We start from the raw sequence: 21,978 nt of genomic DNA on the forward strand, positions 1-21,978 counted from the left end.
AGAATCTTGTTGTGTCCCCTGACCCCTTTACAAAAAAAAAGGTGGAGGGGAGAACAAAATTGGCACTAATCTGTGATTAGAATGTCCTCTTTCCTCTTTCCCCAACCCAGAAGTTCTAACTTAAAAAAAAAATCCTCTATGCTTATCCCTCCATTGTTGAAATTTGTGTTGTCTCCCAACTTCACCCTCTTTTTTAGACTTTTCTTCTGCTGCTGCCTATTTCTCTGTTGAATCTAACATACTTCTACACCAAATTCTTGAGTATTTAAACCTTTTTGGCCTGGTTCTGAGAAGAGGTTCTACCTCCATATCTGTACATTGCTTCTGGCATGCCCCAATGAATAGTAAATTCTTCCATCTTCTTCCTCTCTTGTTCCCTGATAATTCTTCCCCTCCCTTCTTTAAAAGAAATCAACAAAACCACACAATCATCCTGTTTGTCTTTCTTTTTTACTCTGCAAGTCTTGAAGATAACTGAATTCTAAAGAATTCTGAAGAGTTCTCTTCTCTGCCCCCTTCCCCCCACCCACCCCCCTTCCCGCCTGGAAAAAGTAGAGCCAAGATCATTACTTTCAGATTACTTGCATGTAGTTACCTTTCTAGGTTTCTCTTGTCTTTGATGTTTGTTTAAAAGCTTTACCCATTCCTGATCTTTTAATCAGGAGAAGGAAAGATCCACTCTTCCCCTTTCCTCCCCCCATAGGATAATTAAAAATTTTCAAGTATATTATTCTTAGTTGTAAGCCTTTTAGAGTATTGAGCTCCAGAATTTCCTCTCTATCAGGTAATTTACAGCAAATTCTTCTGTGACTGGTACTTGAACTTTCTGGATTCTTGCAAGTTTTTTCTTTAACCCAGAAGCTAAGGATTTTGACTTTTATATTCTGGGATGTTTTCAATTTGGGTTTCTCTTGAAGAATGATTGGTAAATTCTATTTTCACTTTGCCCTGGGTTTCTAATGAGTTCCCAGAACCTAGCACTGTGCCTGTTAGCAGTGCACTTGGTGTTTAAAATGCTCTTTCATTCTTTCATTTACCAGGTGTTAATGAGCCACTGATAACACCTGAAATACTGTGGACAAGGCTAATTTGGGGTGAAAGCAGGATAAGCATTTACACAGTGTGTCCTACCAGTCAGGTACTGTGTCATGCTTTACAAATACTCTCATATCTGCTCCTCACAATATGTTGCAAGGTAGGTGCTGTTACTATCTCCATTTTACAGCCGAGGCAACTAAGGTAGATGGATGTCGTGACTTACTCAAGGTCACACAAGTAAGTGTCTGAGGACAGATGTGGATGCAGATCATCGTAACTCCAGGCCCAGCACTATATCCACTGTGTCACCGAGCTGTCTCTAGGTAGCCTGAGAGGAATCATGGGGCTGGAGGGCAAATGTCCTAACAATAAGAAAAGAACACCATCCAAAAACTAAAAGGCCATGAGCCTGACCAAATTCTAGAATGTATTATTATAGCCTGCATTAGAAACCCTATAGATTATGCCCCCATTACTGTCCATGGGTTAGTGATATCTAGAAAAGGAAGTGATGAACAAATAAAGCCACTAAAAGTCAGTATGGTTTCATCAAAAAGTCATGGAAGACTACACTTTTTAGTTACTGGAATACATTCAGTACCACCTTGACAGAAGTCTTCAATGGACTACCTCAGGAATATTTTTGTCTCCTGTTGTTTAACATTCACTCATTCAAAAAGCATTAAGTACTGTTAGTGGCCTGAGCCACCCTTCTCCCCCAATCTGGAAAATCTGAATAGAACTTTTGGGCCCTCACTTTGTATCAGAGAAGTCTGAATGGTTATGGTATTAAAAGATAAAATATGTCGATATTACACAATACTATATATTTAAGGCATTTCTGAGTTTCTAAACTTTTTTTGCCTCATTTGCGCCTTCCACAGAACTCCCCCCAAATTCTCATTTAATTTCTTATCTCCATCCATGATATGTGAAAAGTCATGATGTGGAAGGGATAACCATCTATGTCAATGCAAAGGTGTGTATGGGGGAGGGAGGAGGGTGGTTGCCAAGTCAGGCAAATCCATATTCTTTATCACATCCCTTTGGCAATATGGTAAAGCCCAAAGACTTCTATTGTTTTTAAATTCATAAAACACAATGGTGGTGATAAGCTAGCATGTACACAGCACTTTAAGGTTTGTAAAGCACCTTACAAATATTCTCATTTAATCATCACAACCATCTTGGGAGGCAGATGCTATTATTCTCCCCATTTTACAGGTGAGGAACTTAAGATACAGGTTAAGTCGACATTCCCAGGGTCAGAGAGCTCCTTAAGTGTATGAGGCTGAATTTGAACTCAGGTCTTCCTGATACTAGGTCCAGTGGTCTTATCTTCTGCACTACCTAGTGGCCTCAATACACAGAATTACCAAGGAAAACCTTTATTTTTGAATGAAGTTATAAAATATGTTAACAGTCACCAGGTCCTCAGCCTAGAAAAATATCTCATCCCACAGAGACTGTGAGGAGATGCACTAAGACCTGAACCAGATAATATAGATTATTCCTCAATTACTAAACTTTCGACTAAGTTCCAAAAATCTGATCAATGTGCACGTGTTTGAAAGGTATTCAGTGAACTGTAGTAACTTTTCTGAGGAAGTCTGGTTTGGGGGGGTAGCTTATCTACATTCTGAGGGGCTTGTAGAAAACAGCAAACTACAAAGTCGGGTATTTAAACATCTAGCAGCTTTCACAGTGGAGGTCTCCAGTTAAACCCTGAGGAGTCATTTGGGGGAAAGGAGACTGCCTTGACCAGTCTCCTTTCATGCCACCACTCCCTAGCCCAGCAGGACCTCACTCTTCACTCCAGCAACATTACTTTCCTTGTTTCTTGAATAGATATTTTGATCTCCTAACTCCATGCATTTTCAATAGTTATTCCCTCATATCTGGAATTTTCTCCCTCATCTCTGCCTGCTGACTTTCCTTAAGTTCCAGCTAAAATCCCACTTTCTACAGAAGTCTTTCTCAGTAGTTTTTTAACATTAGTGTCTTCCTTCTGCAGACTATCTCCAATTTATCCTACTTCATTTGTTCATAGCCGTTTTGCATGTTGTCTCTTCCTTTGGACAGTGAGCTCCTTGAGATAAGAAGTTGTTTTTAGCCTCTGTAGAGGACAGACTAGATTTGGTGAAGAAATGCATATTCAAGGCCCTACAAAAAGTCCAGTAGAGAAAATGCACCAAATAGGGGAAATGTTTTCGTGTAAAATTTGAGTCCACACTCCCCTAGACCCTTTATGTACTCATGTGCATGTCACAGAGTTTTAGGGATAGGATACTTTGAATCAACTATACCACTATAGAAAATAACCATCGGGGTTATACTACATAGTACCCAAGCTCTGTGATGGCTGCAAGTAGTCCCAGAATGTAGATCTGCTTTAGCTAAAATGACCAGGATCTGTCCTAGTTAATGACCAAATCAGTAAGAATATAAACCTCCAACAAACCTCATTCCACATCATTTTCCACCAAACCGGCCTTTTCTCTTCCTCTTACATGATGCACCATCTGCTTTTTCTAAGCTTTTACACTGCTCATCCTCTTCTCCTGAAATGCACATCTCCACTGCCTTGCTGTCTCCCTCACAACCTAAGCTTGAAGGCAGAGATGATCTCATTCTTTGTATTTGTGTCCCCACCACCTGGCACAAAACCTGCCTGACCCAGAGTAAAAACTTAAGGAACATTTGTTGGTAGACTGATCTGATAAGCATTGGCCATATAAACATTACATATATATTCCCTGCTCTTAAATTTGCTTTCTATTGCATGGATGACATCCTTATCAAATTTGATGATACAATATTAGTAATCATAGCTAAGACATGGGATAACTTTGTCAAGATTTCAAAAGATCTTGATAGGTCATAGGGTTCAAGTTAAGATGATTAACTTTAATAAGGGACACACAGAATTTCTTATGCTTGGATCAAAAAGTCAACTTCACAATTCAAAAGGAGGTATAGGAATTAGTCACCCATTAAATAGGACAGCCAAAAACCCTAATGCTATCCTGTGCTGCACTGACAAATTAACTTCTAAGAGTAAGGATGGAATGATGCTTAACTGTGTAATGGCAAGGCCACATCATTAGTACTGTGTTTAGTTCTGCGTTATCTTATATAATATATATATACATATATGTTCATGTATGTAATAATAACTAGCATTTATATAGCACTTCAAGGTTGGCAAAGTGCTTTACATGTTATCTCACTTGATGTAAAGATATATTTTGGTTTTGTTTTTTGCAGATCAGTGATTTCACTGCCATAGGGATTCCCAGCGAGAAAATACCTTTTATCAACATAGCCCAGAAGTTGCTCTTCAACTCATATATGTGTAATTAATCTATTTTACATCATATTCATTTCAGTTTACACACACACATTCCTACCTTTCCCCCTCTCAAGCTTATCCTGAAGAATGCTGACTACCTTTGGAAGTAGCATTTTACCCCTCACTGGATGTCTGTAAGCAAAGGCTGGGTGATTCCTTGTATATGATACAATAAGATTTCTTTCATATATGGGTTGGATGAGTTAGCTTCTTAAATTCTTTCCAGTTCTGAAATTCCTAGAGTAATGCATGCTATTTCTGTAGCATGTGGCATGCTGATAAAGACTTGCTTACATTCTTTGAATTTATAAGTTATAGATTATAGGGGCAGTACAGCGTAGTGGTGGGGGAAACCTGTATTTAGTAAGATATCAGCTCCACTCCCAGGTCTGCTATTTACTATCTGTATGATCATGACCAACTCAATTAACTTTCCTAGTCATCAGCTCTGCTATCTGTAAAATTAAAAAAGGATTGGAATAGATTTTAAAAGTCACATTAAAAAAATCCATAATTTGGTGTTTGGTCATTTTTCTTTTCTAGATGAATGATTTTGCACAGTATGCACTAACTGAATGAGTTTCTCTCTAGCATAAGTTATCTTATTATAAACGATGACTTTTACCTAAATCTTTTTCATATTCTTTGAACTAAAAAGGTTCCTTTCCAATATGGATTCTCTGGTGTACAGCAAGATTTCCCTTTTGCCTGAATGCTTTCCCACACTCACAACATTTATAAGACTTCTCTCCAGTGTGGATTCTGTGATGTATAGTAAGGTATCTCTTCTCTTTGAAGGCTTTACCACATTCATTACATTTATAGGATTTTTCTCCAGTATGAACTCTGTGATGATCATTAAGGGTTCCCCTCTGTCTAAAGGCTTTTCCACATTCATTACATATATAGGGTTTCTCTCCAGTATGGATTCTATGATGCATAGTAAGGCCTGAGTTTGAGCTAAATGCTTTGCCGCATTCATTACATTTATAAGACTTTTCTCCAGTGTGAACTTTCATGTGTATAGTAAGGTAACCCTTGTCTGTGAAGGCTTTCCCACATATATTACATATAAATGGTTTTTCTCCAGTATGAATTCTATGATGTACGGCAAGGTATCCCTTATCTCTAAAGGCTTTCCCACACACATTACATTTGTATGATTTCTCTCCAGTATGAGTTTTCTGATGGATAGTAAGGTATCCCTTGTCTGTAAAAGCTTTTTCACACACATTACACTTAAATGGTTTTTCTCCAGTATGAATTCTCTGATGTACAATAAGATACCCCTTATCCCTGAAGGCTTTCCCACATATGTTACATTTAAATGGTTTTTCTCCAGTATGAATTTTCTGATGTACAGCAAGATTCCCCTTCTGCCTGAAAGCTTTCCCACATTCATTACATTTATAGGATTTCTCTCCAGTATGGATTTTCTGATGAATTGTAAGGTGTCCTCTCTCTCTGAAGGCTTTCCCACATACATTACATAAATAGGATTTCTCTCCAGTATGGATTTTTTGATGTATCATAAGGTATCCCCTATCTCTGAAGGCTTTCCCACATTCATTACATTTATAGGACTTCTCTCCAGTATGCATCTTCTGATGATCAGTAAGATGTCCTCTTTGTCTAAAGGCTTTCTCACAATTATTACATTTATAGGGTTTTTCTCCAGTATGAATTCTCTGGTGTATAGTAAGGACTGAGTAGGAGATGAATGCTTTCCCACATTCAATGCATTTATAGGATTTTTCTCCAGTATGAATTTTCTGATGTAAATTAAGGCTTCCCCTCTGGCTGAAGGCTTTTCCACATTCATTACATTTATAGGATTTCTCTCCAGTATGAATTTTAAGATGTATTGTGAGGTATCTCCTCTCTCTGAATGCTTTCCCACATTCAGTACATTTATATGGTTTTAATCCTGTATGAATTCTTTCATGTACAGTAAGGTATGAGTTATAATTGAAAGTTTTCCCACATTGGTTACACTGATAGGATTTTTCTCCAGTTTGATTTCTCTGATGTACATTAAGGTCCGAGTTACAGCTGAAGGCTTTTTCACATTCATTACATTGATAGGATTTGTCTCCAGTCTGAATTCTCTGATGTATAATAAGGTGTTCCATCTGCCGGAAGGTTTTACCACATTCATTAGTATTCATTGTGAGTCTTCTCAAGGATGTTTCTCCCAAATAATTACCCTCCTTTAGAGCTGTGTCCTTGGATTCACACATACTCTCCTGACAAAGGGGACCTGAAAGAAATACGATCTCATCAATAATTCTTTCTCTTTGTTATGAAAGTATTGTTATCTAAATGACAAATTACTTAAATTAGAATGATATTTAATCTGTAAAGACTGAATAGTAATGTCATCAGTAGTAACAGGAATTAAAGAACTAAAGGGATTAGGATAACTAAGCGGCCAGGACAAAAGAATTCCCATCTATATTAAGGCATCTGTAAATATCATAATAGAAAAGCTGTTAGTTAGCTGAGGGAAAACTATTAAATTTTAAGAAAGCTAAAACAAGTTGGTTCTGACAATGAAAGTTTTCTAATCCTAATCTAATTCTTATCTCTGCTTGAAAACAAAGCTAAACAGCCGTAGGAGGCAGCAGTACAGTGGAAAGGCTATGGCCCTGAAATCAGAGGACATGGATTCAAATCCCACCGCTGAAACTTACTACTTGTATAGATTTGGGCAAATTACTTAACCTCTCAGGGTCTCAGTTTAATCATCTGTAAAATAAAGGGTTTAGAGTAGATGGCCTTTGAGGTCCCATCTAGATTTATGATCTTACTTTCAACTGGATGGTTTGTGAATGCTCAGAAATGAAAGGACTGATGAAAGCCCAGCACATTTTGAAAATGAAGAAATAATGTTAAACTAACCTCATTTATTTGATCTAATTAGTTAAAAGATACTGTAAGTATTTGGTATTTAAATTTCAATAAGGTATTGGATATCAATGTTTAGAAAAAATATTTTTTGGATGATAGAAGAGCTAGGAGGATTTAGGCTCTCTGAATAATTTTAATCAAAGAGCTCTTTATTAATGGGCCACTAGAAACCTAAATGAGATTCTCTATAATTGGCCAGACCATATCTCACGTTTTTGTCAAAACTCTACATCAGAGGTTCTCAATCTGCCTTCTGCTGATCCCCAAGGAATCTGTGGATTGCTAGATCCACTCTCCCCAACCTCTGCTGTTCACAGAGGGTCTGTAAATTTGTATGTAAAAAAATTACTCTAACTTCTAACTGAAATTTAGTTATTTCTTTTATTATGAATGTAGAAAAACAAACATTTTGAAAAGCAGTTTATAGTCTTCCCCAGACGGTTAAAGGGTCCATGGCATGCAATGAGTTAAGAACCTCTTTCCGAGATGAAACTATTTTCATTCATCAATTTATAATAAACCAAAAACCATAACCTAGCACTACTAAGTGCTTATTGACTAACTGTTGTTAAATGAAAACTCCTGAGAAAAATGGAAAAGATGTTTAGGTCAGAGGTATATATATCACAACATCTAATAAGTTTCAAATGGATATACAACCTAAACACAAAAAGGTCATCTAAGGGCATCTGTTTTGTTTCCAGTTATTTGTTACTATAAAAAGTTCTGTTATAAATATTTTGGTTGATATGGGATGCTGCTTTTTTTTATTCAAAACTTTGCTGCAGTATATGTATAGCACTGAGATGTCAGAGGTCAAAAACTATGGATACATTAGTCACTTTCTTAGTATAATTCCAAAGCTCCAAATTTTATAGCTGTACTTTTGTTGTGCCAAAAAACTGGGGGAAAAACATGCCCATTGATTGGGAAATGGCTTAAACAACCTGTGGTACAGGAATTTAGTGGAATATTCTATGTATATTATATAGTGAACATATTGTATGGTACACTGGACCTGGAGTCAGAAAGACCTGAGTTCAAATCTCACTTCAGATATTTTCTGTGTAATCCTGAGTAAATCACTTGCCCTCTTTTAGTTTCATTTCCCTTCTCTGTAAAATGGGGATAATATTAACTAACTCCAAAGGTTGCTGTGAAGATCAAATGAGATAATACATGTAATGTTCTTCACAAACATTAGAGCGTTATATAAATACTTGCTATTATTACTATTAATGTGCTATCATTGAGTATGAAGAATAAAGAGAAAAATATTAAAACTGAAGAAAGCAATATACACAATGACAGTATCAATGTAAACAGAACCAAAGAAATATAATGATCAAGCTTGGCACCAAAGGAGAGATAAGAGAATGCATTTGTTATCCATTTTTCTACAGCTATAGGACTATAGGTATAACTCTACATATAATATTGGACTTGCCTCAATCAACAAGAATTTATTAAGCATCTACTATGTGGTTGGCACTATGCTAGGTATTGGAGATAAAAGTAAAAGGAAAGAAATAATCTATACTTTAAAATGTTATATTCCAAAGAGATAGGTAAGTACATACATAAATATATGTAATATAAACATAAAAGTATGCAAAGTGGTTAAACATAAGTTAGAGAAAAGCTTGTTTTGGTAAATGGTAGCTGAGCCACATCTTAAAGGAAAAGAAGGATTCTATGAGGAAAAGAGTACACCCTCGACATCAGGATGGCCAGTATAAAGACATGGAGACAGAAGCTGGAGTGTCCTGTATAAGGAACAAGGAGAATACCAGTTTAACTGGATTACAGAGTGCTAGAAGAGGAATAATTTTCAATGAGGCGAGAAAGATAGGTTGGGTGCAGGTTGTGTGAGGCTAAAGCTATATAAAGGAGAGCATATTTTCTTCTAGAGGTACTGGAAAAATGATAGGAAGTCACGGGAGTCATATGGTCAGATCTGCACTTAAAGAAAATCATCTGGGTAGCTATTTGTAGGATGGACTGGAGTGGTGAAGTACTTGAAGCAAGGAGACTAATTAGGAGGGTATTATAATTATCTATGCCAAAGGTGATTAGGGCCTAGACTAAGATTTCCACTCACTCTATGAATGGAAAGAAGGGGTCAGATACAAGACATGACATGAAGCCAGAAAACAGAATCTGGCAACTCTTGTGGAGTGAGGCAGAATCTACGACACTGCCAAGATTATGAACCTGAGGTTGTGGATGAATGGTGGTTCCTTTAACAAATTAGTGAAAACTTTGGAAGAGGGGAGGATTGAGGAGAAAAGACAGTGAGTTTTTAAGGTGTTTAGTTCAACATCTCAAACAAAGTTCCATAAAGCTCACAAAAGCCAAATTCTGGAAGAGAAGATTTTGGGGAAAACATAGAGGTTTAAGATGTCTCTAGGACATTTAGCTGGTGGATTAGGCAACAAAGGAGACAAAGAAGGAGCAATCAGACTGATAGGAAGTACACCAGGGGAGACTAATGTCACAAAATCCCAGAGAGGAGAAAGTATTCTAGAGGACATGTACAACAGTATCAAATGCAGCAGGTAGGTCAAGAAGGATTAGGATTGAGGAAAGACCATTGGATCTGGCAATTAAGAGATAAATGATAACCTTGGAGAGGGCAGTTTCATGTGAATGACTGTGGTCAGAGGCTGAACTCCAAAGAGTTGAGCAGAAAGAGAGATATGCAAGCAGTAACTGGAGACAAATTTTCCAAGGAGTTTGGCTGAGAGAAGGAGGAGAGATGGAGGACAATTATCTGATAGGATGGTAGGAAGGTTTATTCAAGTGCATGTGTAGAAGGGCTTGACCTGGCAAAAGTGCTATTTCTCTGTCAGAGACCAGGAAAAAGCAAGAAAGTGGGAGATGATGTCAGTTGGTTTTGAAATGAAGAGATCTGGAAAATGACCTAAATTTTTTTTTTCAGTGAAGTTAGAGGCAAGGTCCTCAGCTGAGAAAAAGAGGAAATTTGTAGAGGATAAGGAGGGAAAAGGAAGTATAGAATAGTTGTTGTGGAGAATTAGATAGAGAATCAAATACAGAGGAATAAAAGGCTACCCTGCTGCAAAGGCAGTCCAGTTGTGGTTGGATAACAGGAATTTATAATGTCATCAGTCAGCATGGTGATGAGACCTCCTCCATCAGCAGCTCTAATGTGATGGTTAGTTTTGCTAAAATGACTTATTTCTCTCTCTTTCGGGTATAAAATGGCTCTCTAAGAGACAGAGAAGGGGAGATACTGGGAAATACACGCAATGTAAAAGTAAAATATCCATAAAAATTTTCAAAGAACCAGCAGGGTGAAAACGTGTAAATAAAAAAGAGTAAAATTCAATGAAAATCAATGTAATGTTCTGGATTTAGGTTTAAAATATTAATTGCATTATCAGAGGTCAAGAAGTCCTGGTTTTAAAGCAGATCATGTCCAAAATCTCTGCTTTAGTTTGCCACAAATTCAACAAATTATTGTGGCCATGAAAAAATTCAAATCAATTTTAGGGACAGGGACTGACCTTGAAATTTTATTGGTACAGACTGTTCCCCTTCAGGAACTTCCTCTACTAATGAAGATCTGAGCCTTCAATAAAGCTTATAGTCTTCATAATTACCCTGAGCAAGAAGAGGTTAAATGACTTGCCCAAGGGCACAAAGGCTATAGGTGTCAAAGGCAGGCCTGGAATCTTCCTGGCTAGTCTTCCTGCCTCTGAGACCAGCTCTCTACCAAGTATATCACACTGTATCAAAAACTCAATCTTTCAGGGTGACTGAATCTTAGCTTGAAACAATGGATATATAGCAAGTGACTAGATCGCACAAAACAGCTGATTAACTAGTCTGCACCATTCCAACAACATCTGGAATTTATGTGCAGTTCTGTATACCACATGTCTTTTAAATATGGCATCGACAAAATGAAGTGTGTCCATAGGAACTCTAGTGAAATATGGAATAATCTAGAAATTTCTCTTTTTTTTGCAAATTTGTTTCACCTTTATTCAATTTGTTGGCCTCCTTGAGATTTTTATGAGGAATGAATGAAAAAAACTGGGAAAGTTTAGCTTTGAGAAAAATTATTTTCATTTACTTGAAGAGCAAACTTGTTAGAAGAGATATCAGACTTACTGTTAGTTCTATAATGCAAAACTAGGATCAATCAGTGCCTCAAATCTATATGGAAGAAATACTGGGTCCAATATCAATATCAATCAACTAACAGGCACTTACTAAGCATTCTTCTGTTAACAGTTGTCTAGAATTCAGGCCCACTGCAATGACACAACAAGGTAAGGCAGAACTCTGGTAAAATACCAAACTTCAATGGAACTAGTTCATTGAAGAGGCAGAAAAGTTGGAACACGTGGATGAAGGCATCAAGAAGTGAAAAGTGAAAGGTTAGTAAATTAATTAGAAGTCTCTGATCTGAATGACGTGAATATCAGCAACACTTTGTTCCCAAACAGTCTCAATGCATTAAAAGGCCTTCTACGGTTAGGAAAAATAAATATAGAAGCAAATCAATAACCAGTGTATACGTAACAGAAACAAAAGCATTTTTGGAGGGCACAGACAATTAAGAGGGATGAGGAAAGGTGTCACATGTGGTGCAGCACTTAAGCAGAGACTGGAAGGCAGTGAGGTAGCGCCACAGTGCACAGAGCGCAAGGCCTGAAGTCAGGAAGACTCATCTTCATCTTCCTGAGTTCAAAGCTGATCTCAGACACTTACTAGTTGCGTGACACTGGGCAACTCACTTGACTCTGTTTGCCTCAGTTTCCTCATTTGTAACAAGAACTGGAGAAGGAAATGCCAAACCACTCTAGTATCTCTGCCAAGAAAACCCCCAAGGGAGTCACAAAGGGTAGGACATAACTGAACAACAACAATCGTATCATCAACTGAAAACAGAATTAAAAGCCTAATGATGAAAAAGATGTGGTAGAGAGAAATCAAATGCTAAATTTTTAACAATTTAAACAAATACCTAAAAATTAAAAGTGTGAAATGGACAACACAAATCACAACACTGACTATTATAACTTAATAACTTTAATCAAGGTAAGTTAGTTGCCACAACAGTAGGCAAGAAGGGCCCAGAAAAGAAGCTTAATCAGTAAGTATCTGATTTGCCTGACAAATGAGAGATTACTGAAAAGGTAACAGTGGGTTAACTTACAAAATTATTTTGAAAATCTTATGAAAAGGGATAAAAATTATCATTTTATAAAGCAGAGAGAAAGAGTGGAAGGTAAAATCAGTTTAAAGAAAGCATGACAAGACATGTAACTAATCCCAAGAGCCTTTATGGATGAAAATGGTAAGACAACAAACAATAACAGAAAAGATTTGTAAAAAAAAAAAATGATAACAAATTGTTTTATCTATCAAGGGCAATGGAACCACACTATTTAGACCTTAGTATCAGTTATGGATCTGCTTATAGGGGAGTGAGAAATGGCACCAAATGAGGGCAGGAAAAGCAGCTAGACTGCACCAAGTGCATACACAGAACACTGCTGGAGGTGACACCAATGTGAGGTTGCTGAGGGAATGCTATACAAGGTATTTCAAGGGAGTAGATTACCAAAGGTTTGGGGAAAATCTCAAACTTTACACAGACCACTAACTATTCACCTAAATGTCTTCTGGTTGGTCTCCCTGCTTCAAGTTTCTCCTCCACTCCAGTCTATCTTCTACTCAGCTTCTCAAAGTGATTTAATATGCAGGTCTGACCATGTCACTTCCTTATTCAATAAACTCCAGTGACTTGCCATTGACTCCAAGATCAAATATGAAATCATGTTTGGTTTTAGAAACCCTTCATAACCTGCCCCTACTTTCTAAGCCAGTCTTCTTACTCCCCTTTATGTACACTCCAATACACTGACTGGTTTCCTTGCTGTTCTTTGCACATGACACTCCATCTCCCCACTGTTTGCAAAGGTCCAGAATTCTCTCCCTCCTTGACTCCACTTCATGGCTTCCTTCAAGTGTGAAAGAAAAATTCATTTTCTACAAGAAGCCATTCCTAATCCCCCTCAGTAGTAGTGCCTTATCTCTGAGACTGCTTCTATATTTCTATGTATGTGTTATGTATGCATGCATATTGGTATACATATGTATTTGTGTACATACATACAGTGTGTGTTTGTAGATAATTGTTTATATGCTATCTCCCCATTAGACTGTGAGTTCCTTGAGAGTAGAAATTATTTTTGCAGTGCCTGGTACATAGTAGGAATTTTACAACTGACTGACTTAACTACTCTCCCACTTACATAAATTAGTCATCTACATTAGCTAAGGATGTCGTTGATGAATGAATTAAAAGAAAACAAGCAAGATTTAGCAATATTCAACGATGGATCACATGTTTAACACTTTAAAGTTGGCTGATATGAAGAATTTAGGATCCCACCTGTGCTTACTGTTGATTATGTAAAAGCATTTGATTGGGCTAGGCAAAACATCATCTTACAGGAATTTTCAATAATCAATTTCCATTGAAATCATCCAAGAAATTTGAAAAAGCATATAGAAAGAAACGACACCATATGATGATCCTCTGGTCATAAATATCTGGTGAGGCATAAAAGAGAGTGATTCATGCTTGCTAACGTTATTTCCACTGCGATGGAACAGATCTAGCATGGAGACTAAGTTGAAGAGGGGAGGTTCCCTTGTGTATGGTGAGGCTCTCCCTATCTTCTTCTTTGTCAATGACACTGTGAGGTTAAGTTCCAGAACATTGTTAGAGCCTCCATGAAGCCAAGCTCTCATTCAAAATTGGCCTGACCATCCACTGAAGAATGCTGATCTCACACAGAGAAGCACTTTTTAGATCTTGTTCATCAGTATATATATTTGGAACATATAGTACAGAAGAATGAACTGGGTCTAGGATTCAAGAGAGCAAGCTGGAATGCCTCCATGGAATTATGAAGCTACATACTTCTCATGAAAGTAAAGGCCTATCTTTTAACATTCTACCAATGTTGCTACATGGCTAAGAAATATGGAATACTATGGCCTCTGAAGAATTAAAAAGAATATCACAGAGAGCAGGGGGAAGTCCATGGTGTATGTCCCAAATGCATACATTAGATCGGGGGGGGTCTGACAACCTGGGATCAAGTTCTGCTCTAATTGTGCATTTTCACTAAGTTTTCAGTCTGGATCTCTAAAATGGGGGACTTGGACTAGATCATCTTGAAGTCCTTTTGCAGCTGTAATATTAAATGGAAAATAATTTTTTTTAAATTGAAGAGAGTGACCAAGGGAGCTCATGTCACAGACATCCCATTGAAAAAAATTGGAAGTGATTAATGACAGCAATTGTTTAATAATTCAGATGTCCTGTCCCCAAATGTTTAGCTATAGCTTGCAAAATTCTTGTCTTCCTAAGGTCCACTTACTCACCTGGAGTGAAGCTTCTTGGAACTTCTTTCAGCAACATCAACCATCGTGCTTCACCTATTTCTAGCTGGGAAATCACCTCTGATTTGGAAATTGGAAATCCTGCTCATGGGAAAAGAAATGAGAAAGTGCTGGGTACAAAGGGTCAATTCAGATGCAATCCTCATCCCTTTATCTTCAGGGAAAGAGAGAAGGAAGCCTAGAAAGGCCTAGGGGTGATAACCAAGCATCTTTGAAGGAACCCTCTGTATGGGGTCACAGGAAGTATAGAATGAAACCAAGGAGTTATTTCAGCTCAGAAAGAAAATTACTTGACTCATTCCATGACTGGTATTGGACTTTGGGCTTTAGGAGAGAACATCTGATTAAGGGGAACAGAGAATGGACAGGATCAACCTCAGGAGCAGGATAATGATGCCATGGATTTCCACTGTACAATAAAGTCCTTTCATCTAGGCCCAGAAACACTTTGTCTCTAAACAGAAAGGGATTAGGAATAACCACTTTCAAAGTATTCTTGAACATACTGGCAAACCAAGAATAAACTCAGTACATTTCTTCGGTCTTGTTAGCTGTGAAGTACATGCAAAAACCCCTCACGAGTTCCATCCTTACAGATGGATTTGGAAACATGGAGGGAAAACAGTCCTTACCCAGGAAGATAAAGTTCTGATAGTTCTCCAGCATCACATCCTTGTACAGGTCCCTCTGAGCCGGGCCCAGGTGAGCCCACTCCTCTTGGGTAAAGTCCACAGCGACATCTCTGAAGGTCATTAACTGTTGAAACAGCAAACACATTTCTGCTCACCTCTTGCACAGCCCCTGAACAAGACAAGGAGTTTGCAGGTTGCTCGGGGAGGGCTTCTCACTCAGAATTTTGGCATTCCAAGAAATCATGAGGGCCTGTTATGTATCTCACTAAGTAAAAGTAGATATGGAGCTTCTCCACACTATTCAGACATCAGCTTCTGAAGGGAGTGCAAGCACATGGAGCAGGTTCCTCCTCAACTTTCAAATCATACAATATAATAAGCATCTCTTAGAACTCACAGAACTAGTAGCAATCACACTCTCTAGACTTCTTTGGTATGTACAGCACAGCAATCTTTCTGCTTACTAAGTAATTCTTTCTAATGAACACCTAACTTGTTTCTTCCTTTTCCTTCATAATGACACAATCTCTATGAAGAGGGGGAAGTGAAAAGATGGGGGTCTAATCTTCAATCTGTTGCATGACTGTACTGGGTCACAGGAAGCATGAAAGAAAACTAACAAGTGACTTGGCTTGCCCAGCAATGTGTTGCATCCTGTCTCCTTCAGGGAGAGACACTTCTGTGAGGTTGCCTTACCAGTCTTGTGTGTGGCAAATGACTGGCAGGTGGTGGAGAAGGCCCGTCCTTTCACTTTCCCTCTTGCCTGCAAACACGCACATCCCTATCCCAACAAAACTCATGACTTGGCCCTCCCAGTGAATCACAGAAAAAGCTGTCAGTATTCATTGTGTCCACTCTTCAGAACCATGCATCTGGTTTCCATCCTGTGACTTCTGAAATTGCTCTATCCCCTATTACTGGCACTCTCTCCCTGTGGCTGAATCCGATGGTTTCTCCTCTGTCCTCACTATTTGCAGCCTTTCCACATTGTTTGGTACTCCTGAGAGCCCTTTTCTTCTGGATAGTCAAGTTTTCCCAGGTTAACATGACATACCTATTATGGTTCTCTTTCTGCCTGCTGGACCAACACTACCAGTTTCCTTTACTCCTACTCAGATCAAACATCACATTTAAAATGATTCTTTTTGTTACTGTGAACTTGACAATCACCAACAAATGAACACTTCCCCATAAAAAGAACAGAAAAAGAGGACTACATATGAAACCACAAATCTCTACTATATACAAGTTGAATTTTTAAATATATTTCTTGATACATCTAACACTGCTCTGCTTGTCTGTGTACATTTCTTATTTTTCTTCCTTAAGCACAACCTTTTACATGAAGCTATTACTGGTCCCCTTAACTGCTACTATCCTCCTTCCCAGAAATAACTAGTATTTACTTTGTTCTATACAAACATGTTCTATATATAGTATTTGATCTATATAAACATGCTGCTGTGGGCTCCAGTGAGGCCCTGTTGCAACCCCTAGACTCAACAATATGTAGATAAGTCAAAGATTGTTAGTAGGCATAGTAAGAATTTAACCAGGTGGGAGCAGGTAAATAAGGATGAAGGAGAGAGGGGAGGGGAAGTCCAGAGGAAGGTTGTAAACCAAATTGGGGTAAGGTAGAATAGGCATCTAAGTGGTATGGTGGATAGAGTGCTGGGTCTAGAGTCTGGAAGACTCAACTTCCTGGTTCAAATCTGGCCTCAGACACTTACTAGCTGTGTGATCCCGGGAAAGTCACTTCACCCTCTCAGTTTTCTCATCAACAAAATAAGCTGGAGAAGGAAATGGCAAACCATGCCACTATTAACCCCAAACGGGGTCATCAAGAATTGGACATGACTTAAAAAATTACTGAAGTAGACATTTCCTTTCAGACAGGTCATTTTTTTGTTTACCATTTCCAGGTGAAATGTTTCCAACTTTGCTGACTCAGAAATAAAAAGTTTCTTATTATTCATAACTCCTTACAATCTAGATTAATCCCAACATATGTCTTGTTACTGGCTAACAAATAACTGCGTTGTATAGCCAGCTCAGCCTCCATGCTGACTCGCAGGTATGTCATGAAAGATTGAAGAAAAGGGCATTCAGCTTCCCTTCTGGCTTTCTTATCCCCTCCTTCCCCAATATATACACACATATATGAGTCAAACTACGAAAATGAGACACAGTGAGGTTAAATGATTCATGAGGGGTCACATACCTCATTAAGCAAACATGGATTCTGACCAAGGTCCTCTGATCCAGAATCTAGTGGGGTTTTTTCCCACCACATCACACTGCCTCTGAACAAAGTCCCTACACATAAAGTTCCTCTCCTACCTTAAATCCCTTTCTCCCACCAACAGAACCAATCAAATTCTACCCAATCTTCAATACCAACTAAAATTTCACTTACACCATGAAACTCTCCCCAGTCATTTTAGCCCACACCAAAATCTTAGAATACAGCACTTGAGTGACAACTAAAACCAACTTCTATGAATTCTTTTTTTTATTCTAACTCATCAAAATCTAATTTCTTAGAAGAAATATAACTCTCTATGCCTCTACCAACTCATTTTTAATATTTGAAAAACAAAAAAAAAAGAAATACATGGTTAACACTATCAAGAGATAAAGAAATTATGCTTAAAGGAACCACAGAAAATTAACCAATACATCAGTACCAAATATGTATGCACCAAATCATAGAGGATCTAAATTCATAGTTACATGAACTGCAAAAGATATCGATAGTAACACATAATAGTAAATTACTTTCTCAAAGGTGGGCAAACCTAACACAAAAAAGAAAAATAAAAGACTAAGCAGAATGGTACAGAATTTAGAAGACAATTACTGAATGAAAATATTAAAGAATATATATTTTTCTCAGCATTACATGGCATCTCCACAGAAAACAGACTATGACATAGAGAAACTATAGTGTTGTTTATACTTGAAGAAACTATTCTCTACATAAGATAATTTAATAAATAGTAATTAACATTGAGTGGAGAAGAAATGGCACAGACATAAATGGAGAGTTAATAATGATGTTCTGCACGGTAAGTGGGTCACAAAACAAATCAAAGCAATAACTACATGAAAGACAGGGCACCTAGGTAGCAGAGTGGATAGAGTGCTGGGCCTGAAGTCAGGACGACTCATCTTCTTGAGTTCAAATTTGACCTCACAAACTTACTAGCTGTGTGACCCTGGGCAAGTCACTAAATTCTGTTTGCCTCAGGTCTTGATCTGTAAAATGAGCTACCAAAGGAAATAACAAACCATTCCAATATCTCTGCCAAGAAAACCCTAATAGGATCATGAAGAATCAGACACAACTGAAATGACTGAACAACAACAAAAAACATGAAAGAACGTAATCAAGCAATTTACCAAATGGGATACAGCTAAGGCTGTTATCAAGAGGAAAAATTCTATCCCTGAGAACATACATTAACAAAATTTAAAAAGTGGCATTTAATGAACTGAATAAGGAATTTTTTAAAATTCTGCCTGTTTTCTCAACTGTAAAATGGGAACAATAACAGCACCTATCTCCTTGAGTTGTTGTAAAGATCAAATAGGATATTTGTTAAATGCTTAGCACAGTGCCTGGTGCTTAATAAATGCTTGTCATCTTCCCACTCCCCACTCAGAGGAATACTTCACAGAGCTAGACAAAGTGACAAAATTCATTTGGAGGAACAAAACATCACAACATCTGAAGTAGCACTTTCTGTGCTATCAAAGAGCTTGAGTAAGTAAATACCCATGGATTGGGGGAAGTACAGGAATGTAAGAGAGTATTCATCCATAAAAATGCTAAGTATGACGACTAGACTAGGGTGAAAGACTTCTCTGAACCATGCAGAGGGAAGCAAAACGGCATGTATAATTCCTACACCAATGCTGAAAACAAGGCGATTCAAACTCCATGCTGGGAAAACAGAACAAAACCTAGAAAGCACCTCCAGGTCAGCGCTTTGTGGGTGTGGGTCTCTGCCCATATCTGACCCTGTCGGTGTGTCAGTCAGCCTCTCCCTCACGTGTGTTAGGGATGGTGATCAAGGAGCAGAGGAAGGCTGGTGTTGGGGAATGGAGATGATGGAGAAGCGAAAGGTACCGAAATGTAATCCTTTTTTTCCAAAGGCGATAAAACACAATGCACGTTTAACACATTCAGGTGAGGCCGTGGGGTCGGTTCTCCAATGACGTTTGGTGCTGTCTTCCGACCTGCTGACGTCATACACGGTGAAGTTTATGTCCTGCACAGTGAGGCCGACGTCCTGCACAGTGAGGCTGACGTCATGCACGGTGAGGCTGACGTCATGCACGGTGGCGCTGACGTCATACACAGTGAAGCTGACGTCCCAGGGGCCCAACAAGTGAAAGTCGGGCGGAATGAAGAGCGATTACAGGAATCAATGACCCCGTGAACCCCTGAGCGAACTAACGAGCGAATGACCGAGTGCGTGGGAGGGTTCCCTTCATCCTCGGGGCGCTGCCCACCCTCCCGGGGATCCCCTCACCTGGCAGGCCGGGGCTGGCCAGGCTGCCTCCACCTCGCCCTCTGCCCGGGCGCGGGCCCCGAGAGGCCCCTCTGCAGCCCCCAGCCCCGGGGGACCTTCCGCCCCGGCCCCGCCTGTCCCCGCGCTTGCCCCACAGGGCTCCGAGGCTGGCCGGGCATAGGGCTGTGCTGCCATCCCCAGCAGGAGAGCCTGCAGGGTGGAGGGGCAAGGCCAGACGGAACACAGACCGCCCAAACCTCAGGGAGCAGGAGACCTATACCTCTTCCGGACGCAACAGGTTAACTTCCGGCCGCGCATGCTCAGTTCTGTTCAATTGGCCGGCAGCATGAAATCTTACAAAAGTAAACCCCGCGATCTTCTGGGAAATGTAGTGCGGGGAACAGGGACGCTCTCTGCGCATGCCCAAAATGATGGCCTCACTGAAGGAGGTAGTTGCTTCCGGCACGTGTGTTGGAGCTGTCCCTTAAACTGGCTGGGAGGTGAAGGAAGAAAAGCCAAAGGAGGGAGGGGCAAGTGCCTTAAGGGGATGAGAGCTTCGCCTTGGCTCGGCTAATTGGTCTCTATACCCTGATCCACTGGGCACGTTCACGATGAAGTCCCTTTATACCACCCAGATGCCAGCAGAGCTTAACCCAAGGCTTTGGAGGTGGCCATCTCCTGGGCACCGCCCTTCCCTCCCATCCTGGTTTAGAAAAGACTCCCTCCAAGCAGGCTCCAGTGAGGTTGGTCTATCCCCATTCTGTGACTCCATGACCCAAGAGAAGGGGAGCACCGGTGTTCCTGGCGATGCAGACCAACCAACTCTTTGCTTGTCTTACCTTTGCCCCCGCCACCCATGCCACAAAAAGCTCTGCACACTGGAAGCCAACTCCACTTCATCTCTGAACTTGTCGCAGGTCAAGGACCCTAGGTCTTCCTCAGATTGGCTGCTTCCTTCTAGGATTTCCACTTGAAGGAGGTTGACCAGGCCAAGCATGTCTTCATTTCATTCCAGGCTGCATGCCCTGGATTTTCTCTACTATTTAGTATTATTCTCCCAGCCCCTTTAGCTTCCTTTTCTGTTTCCCTTAGCACCTTGAGGGCTAGGAATGTCTTTCTGCTTGCATCTGCCTTCCAAGCTTAGAAAAAGGGGCAGTACAAAACCCTTGCTTATTATCACCTATAACTGATGAAATTTCTCTACCAAATGGTGGTGTAATATGGGTAAATACCAAAATCATTCATGAATTCAGTCCATATCATGCAAATTTGAATGATATTTTCAGGCAATTTCTATAAAATATTCAGTTCATTTAATACATAATTTGTATTAAAAATTTAGGGGTTAGCATTATCTGTACTGAAACATTACTAATATGATATTACCAATTTATTACTTGAGTATTTTGCCTTCTTGTCATATCAGAACACTAAACAGCACATTTTTACAAGACCACTTATATTCATTCTCATTACCTAACCTTCCTTCCATTTTCTGTTCATTTCTTTATTAAGCCAAAATTGTACACTGAGCTCCCTATGCATCCACATCACTCTCTTCAAACAAATCTGATTTTCCTCTCATTGCCATAGTTTCCTCTTGTCTTCAGAATTTCATTCTTGAACATCTCCCATCCCTCCTGAGTAGAATTCCCCTAAAAGATTTTACTCCATGGGATCCTGTTATCCTGTGTTTCCTCTAAATCCTTTGAAATCTACTTTTGCTTAATCTAAGACACTTGTCAGACTAGGTCCAGGGTGAATAAAAATCACTTTTGTTTTTCCCTCTATTGACTGTCTCCCAAATATTTTGTTTCCCCTATTCTTCTCCTGCTTTGGTTCCTAGATTTCATTATATGAGTATACCTTCTTTTTGTTAAAAAAAAAAAAAAAGATGAAATTTTTAAAAATATTATTGAATTTAAATATATAATACATAAAATTATATATAAACAAAATTGAATTATATTTTTAGTGGAAATTCTATCCTGCCTCCCACCCAGTGAGAAATACAAAACCCATTACAAATATAAAGTCATGTACAAAAAATTTCCACATTTTGGAAGAAAAAGAATGAGAA

At 39.0% G+C, this 21,978-nt stretch overlaps 2 protein-coding genes across 2 annotated transcripts in view; one reads left to right on the plus strand and one right to left on the minus strand.

Moving 5' to 3' along the window:
- The window catches only part of LOC140503288 (uncharacterized), a 256,515-nt gene that overhangs the window by 33,527 nt on the left and 201,010 nt on the right, over window positions 1-21,978 (plus strand).
- Window positions 1,580-20,195, minus strand: LOC140503291 (uncharacterized). Its single transcript, XM_072607155.1, has 4 exons — window positions 19,920-20,195; window positions 15,382-15,505; window positions 14,732-14,830; window positions 1,580-6,650 (listed from the first exon to the last, which is right to left on the minus strand). The coding sequence occupies exons 1-4, from the start codon at window positions 20,091-20,093 to the stop codon at window positions 5,041-5,043; spliced, it is 2,007 nt and encodes a 668-aa protein (XP_072463256.1). The 5' UTR covers window positions 20,094-20,195; the 3' UTR covers window positions 1,580-5,040.

This window comes from Notamacropus eugenii, chromosome 5 (genome assembly GCF_028372415.1).
Source record: "Notamacropus eugenii isolate mMacEug1 chromosome 5, mMacEug1.pri_v2, whole genome shotgun sequence".
In the NCBI taxonomy this organism is placed as follows: domain Eukaryota; kingdom Metazoa; phylum Chordata; class Mammalia; order Diprotodontia; family Macropodidae; genus Notamacropus; species Notamacropus eugenii.

Coding starts and splice junctions, on each gene's coding strand:
- LOC140503291 (XM_072607155.1), bottom strand. CDS start 20,093: ATGGCAGCACAGCCCTATGCCCGGCCAGCCTCGGAGCCCTGTGGGGCA. Junction 15,506..19,919: donor GGCCAGCCCCGGCCTGCCAG/GTGAGGGGATCC, acceptor CTGTTTCAACAG/TTAATGACCTTCAGAGATGT. Junction 14,831..15,381: donor TCAGAACTTTATCTTCCTGG/GTAAGGACTGTT, acceptor TCCCATGAGCAG/GATTTCCAATTTCCAAATCA.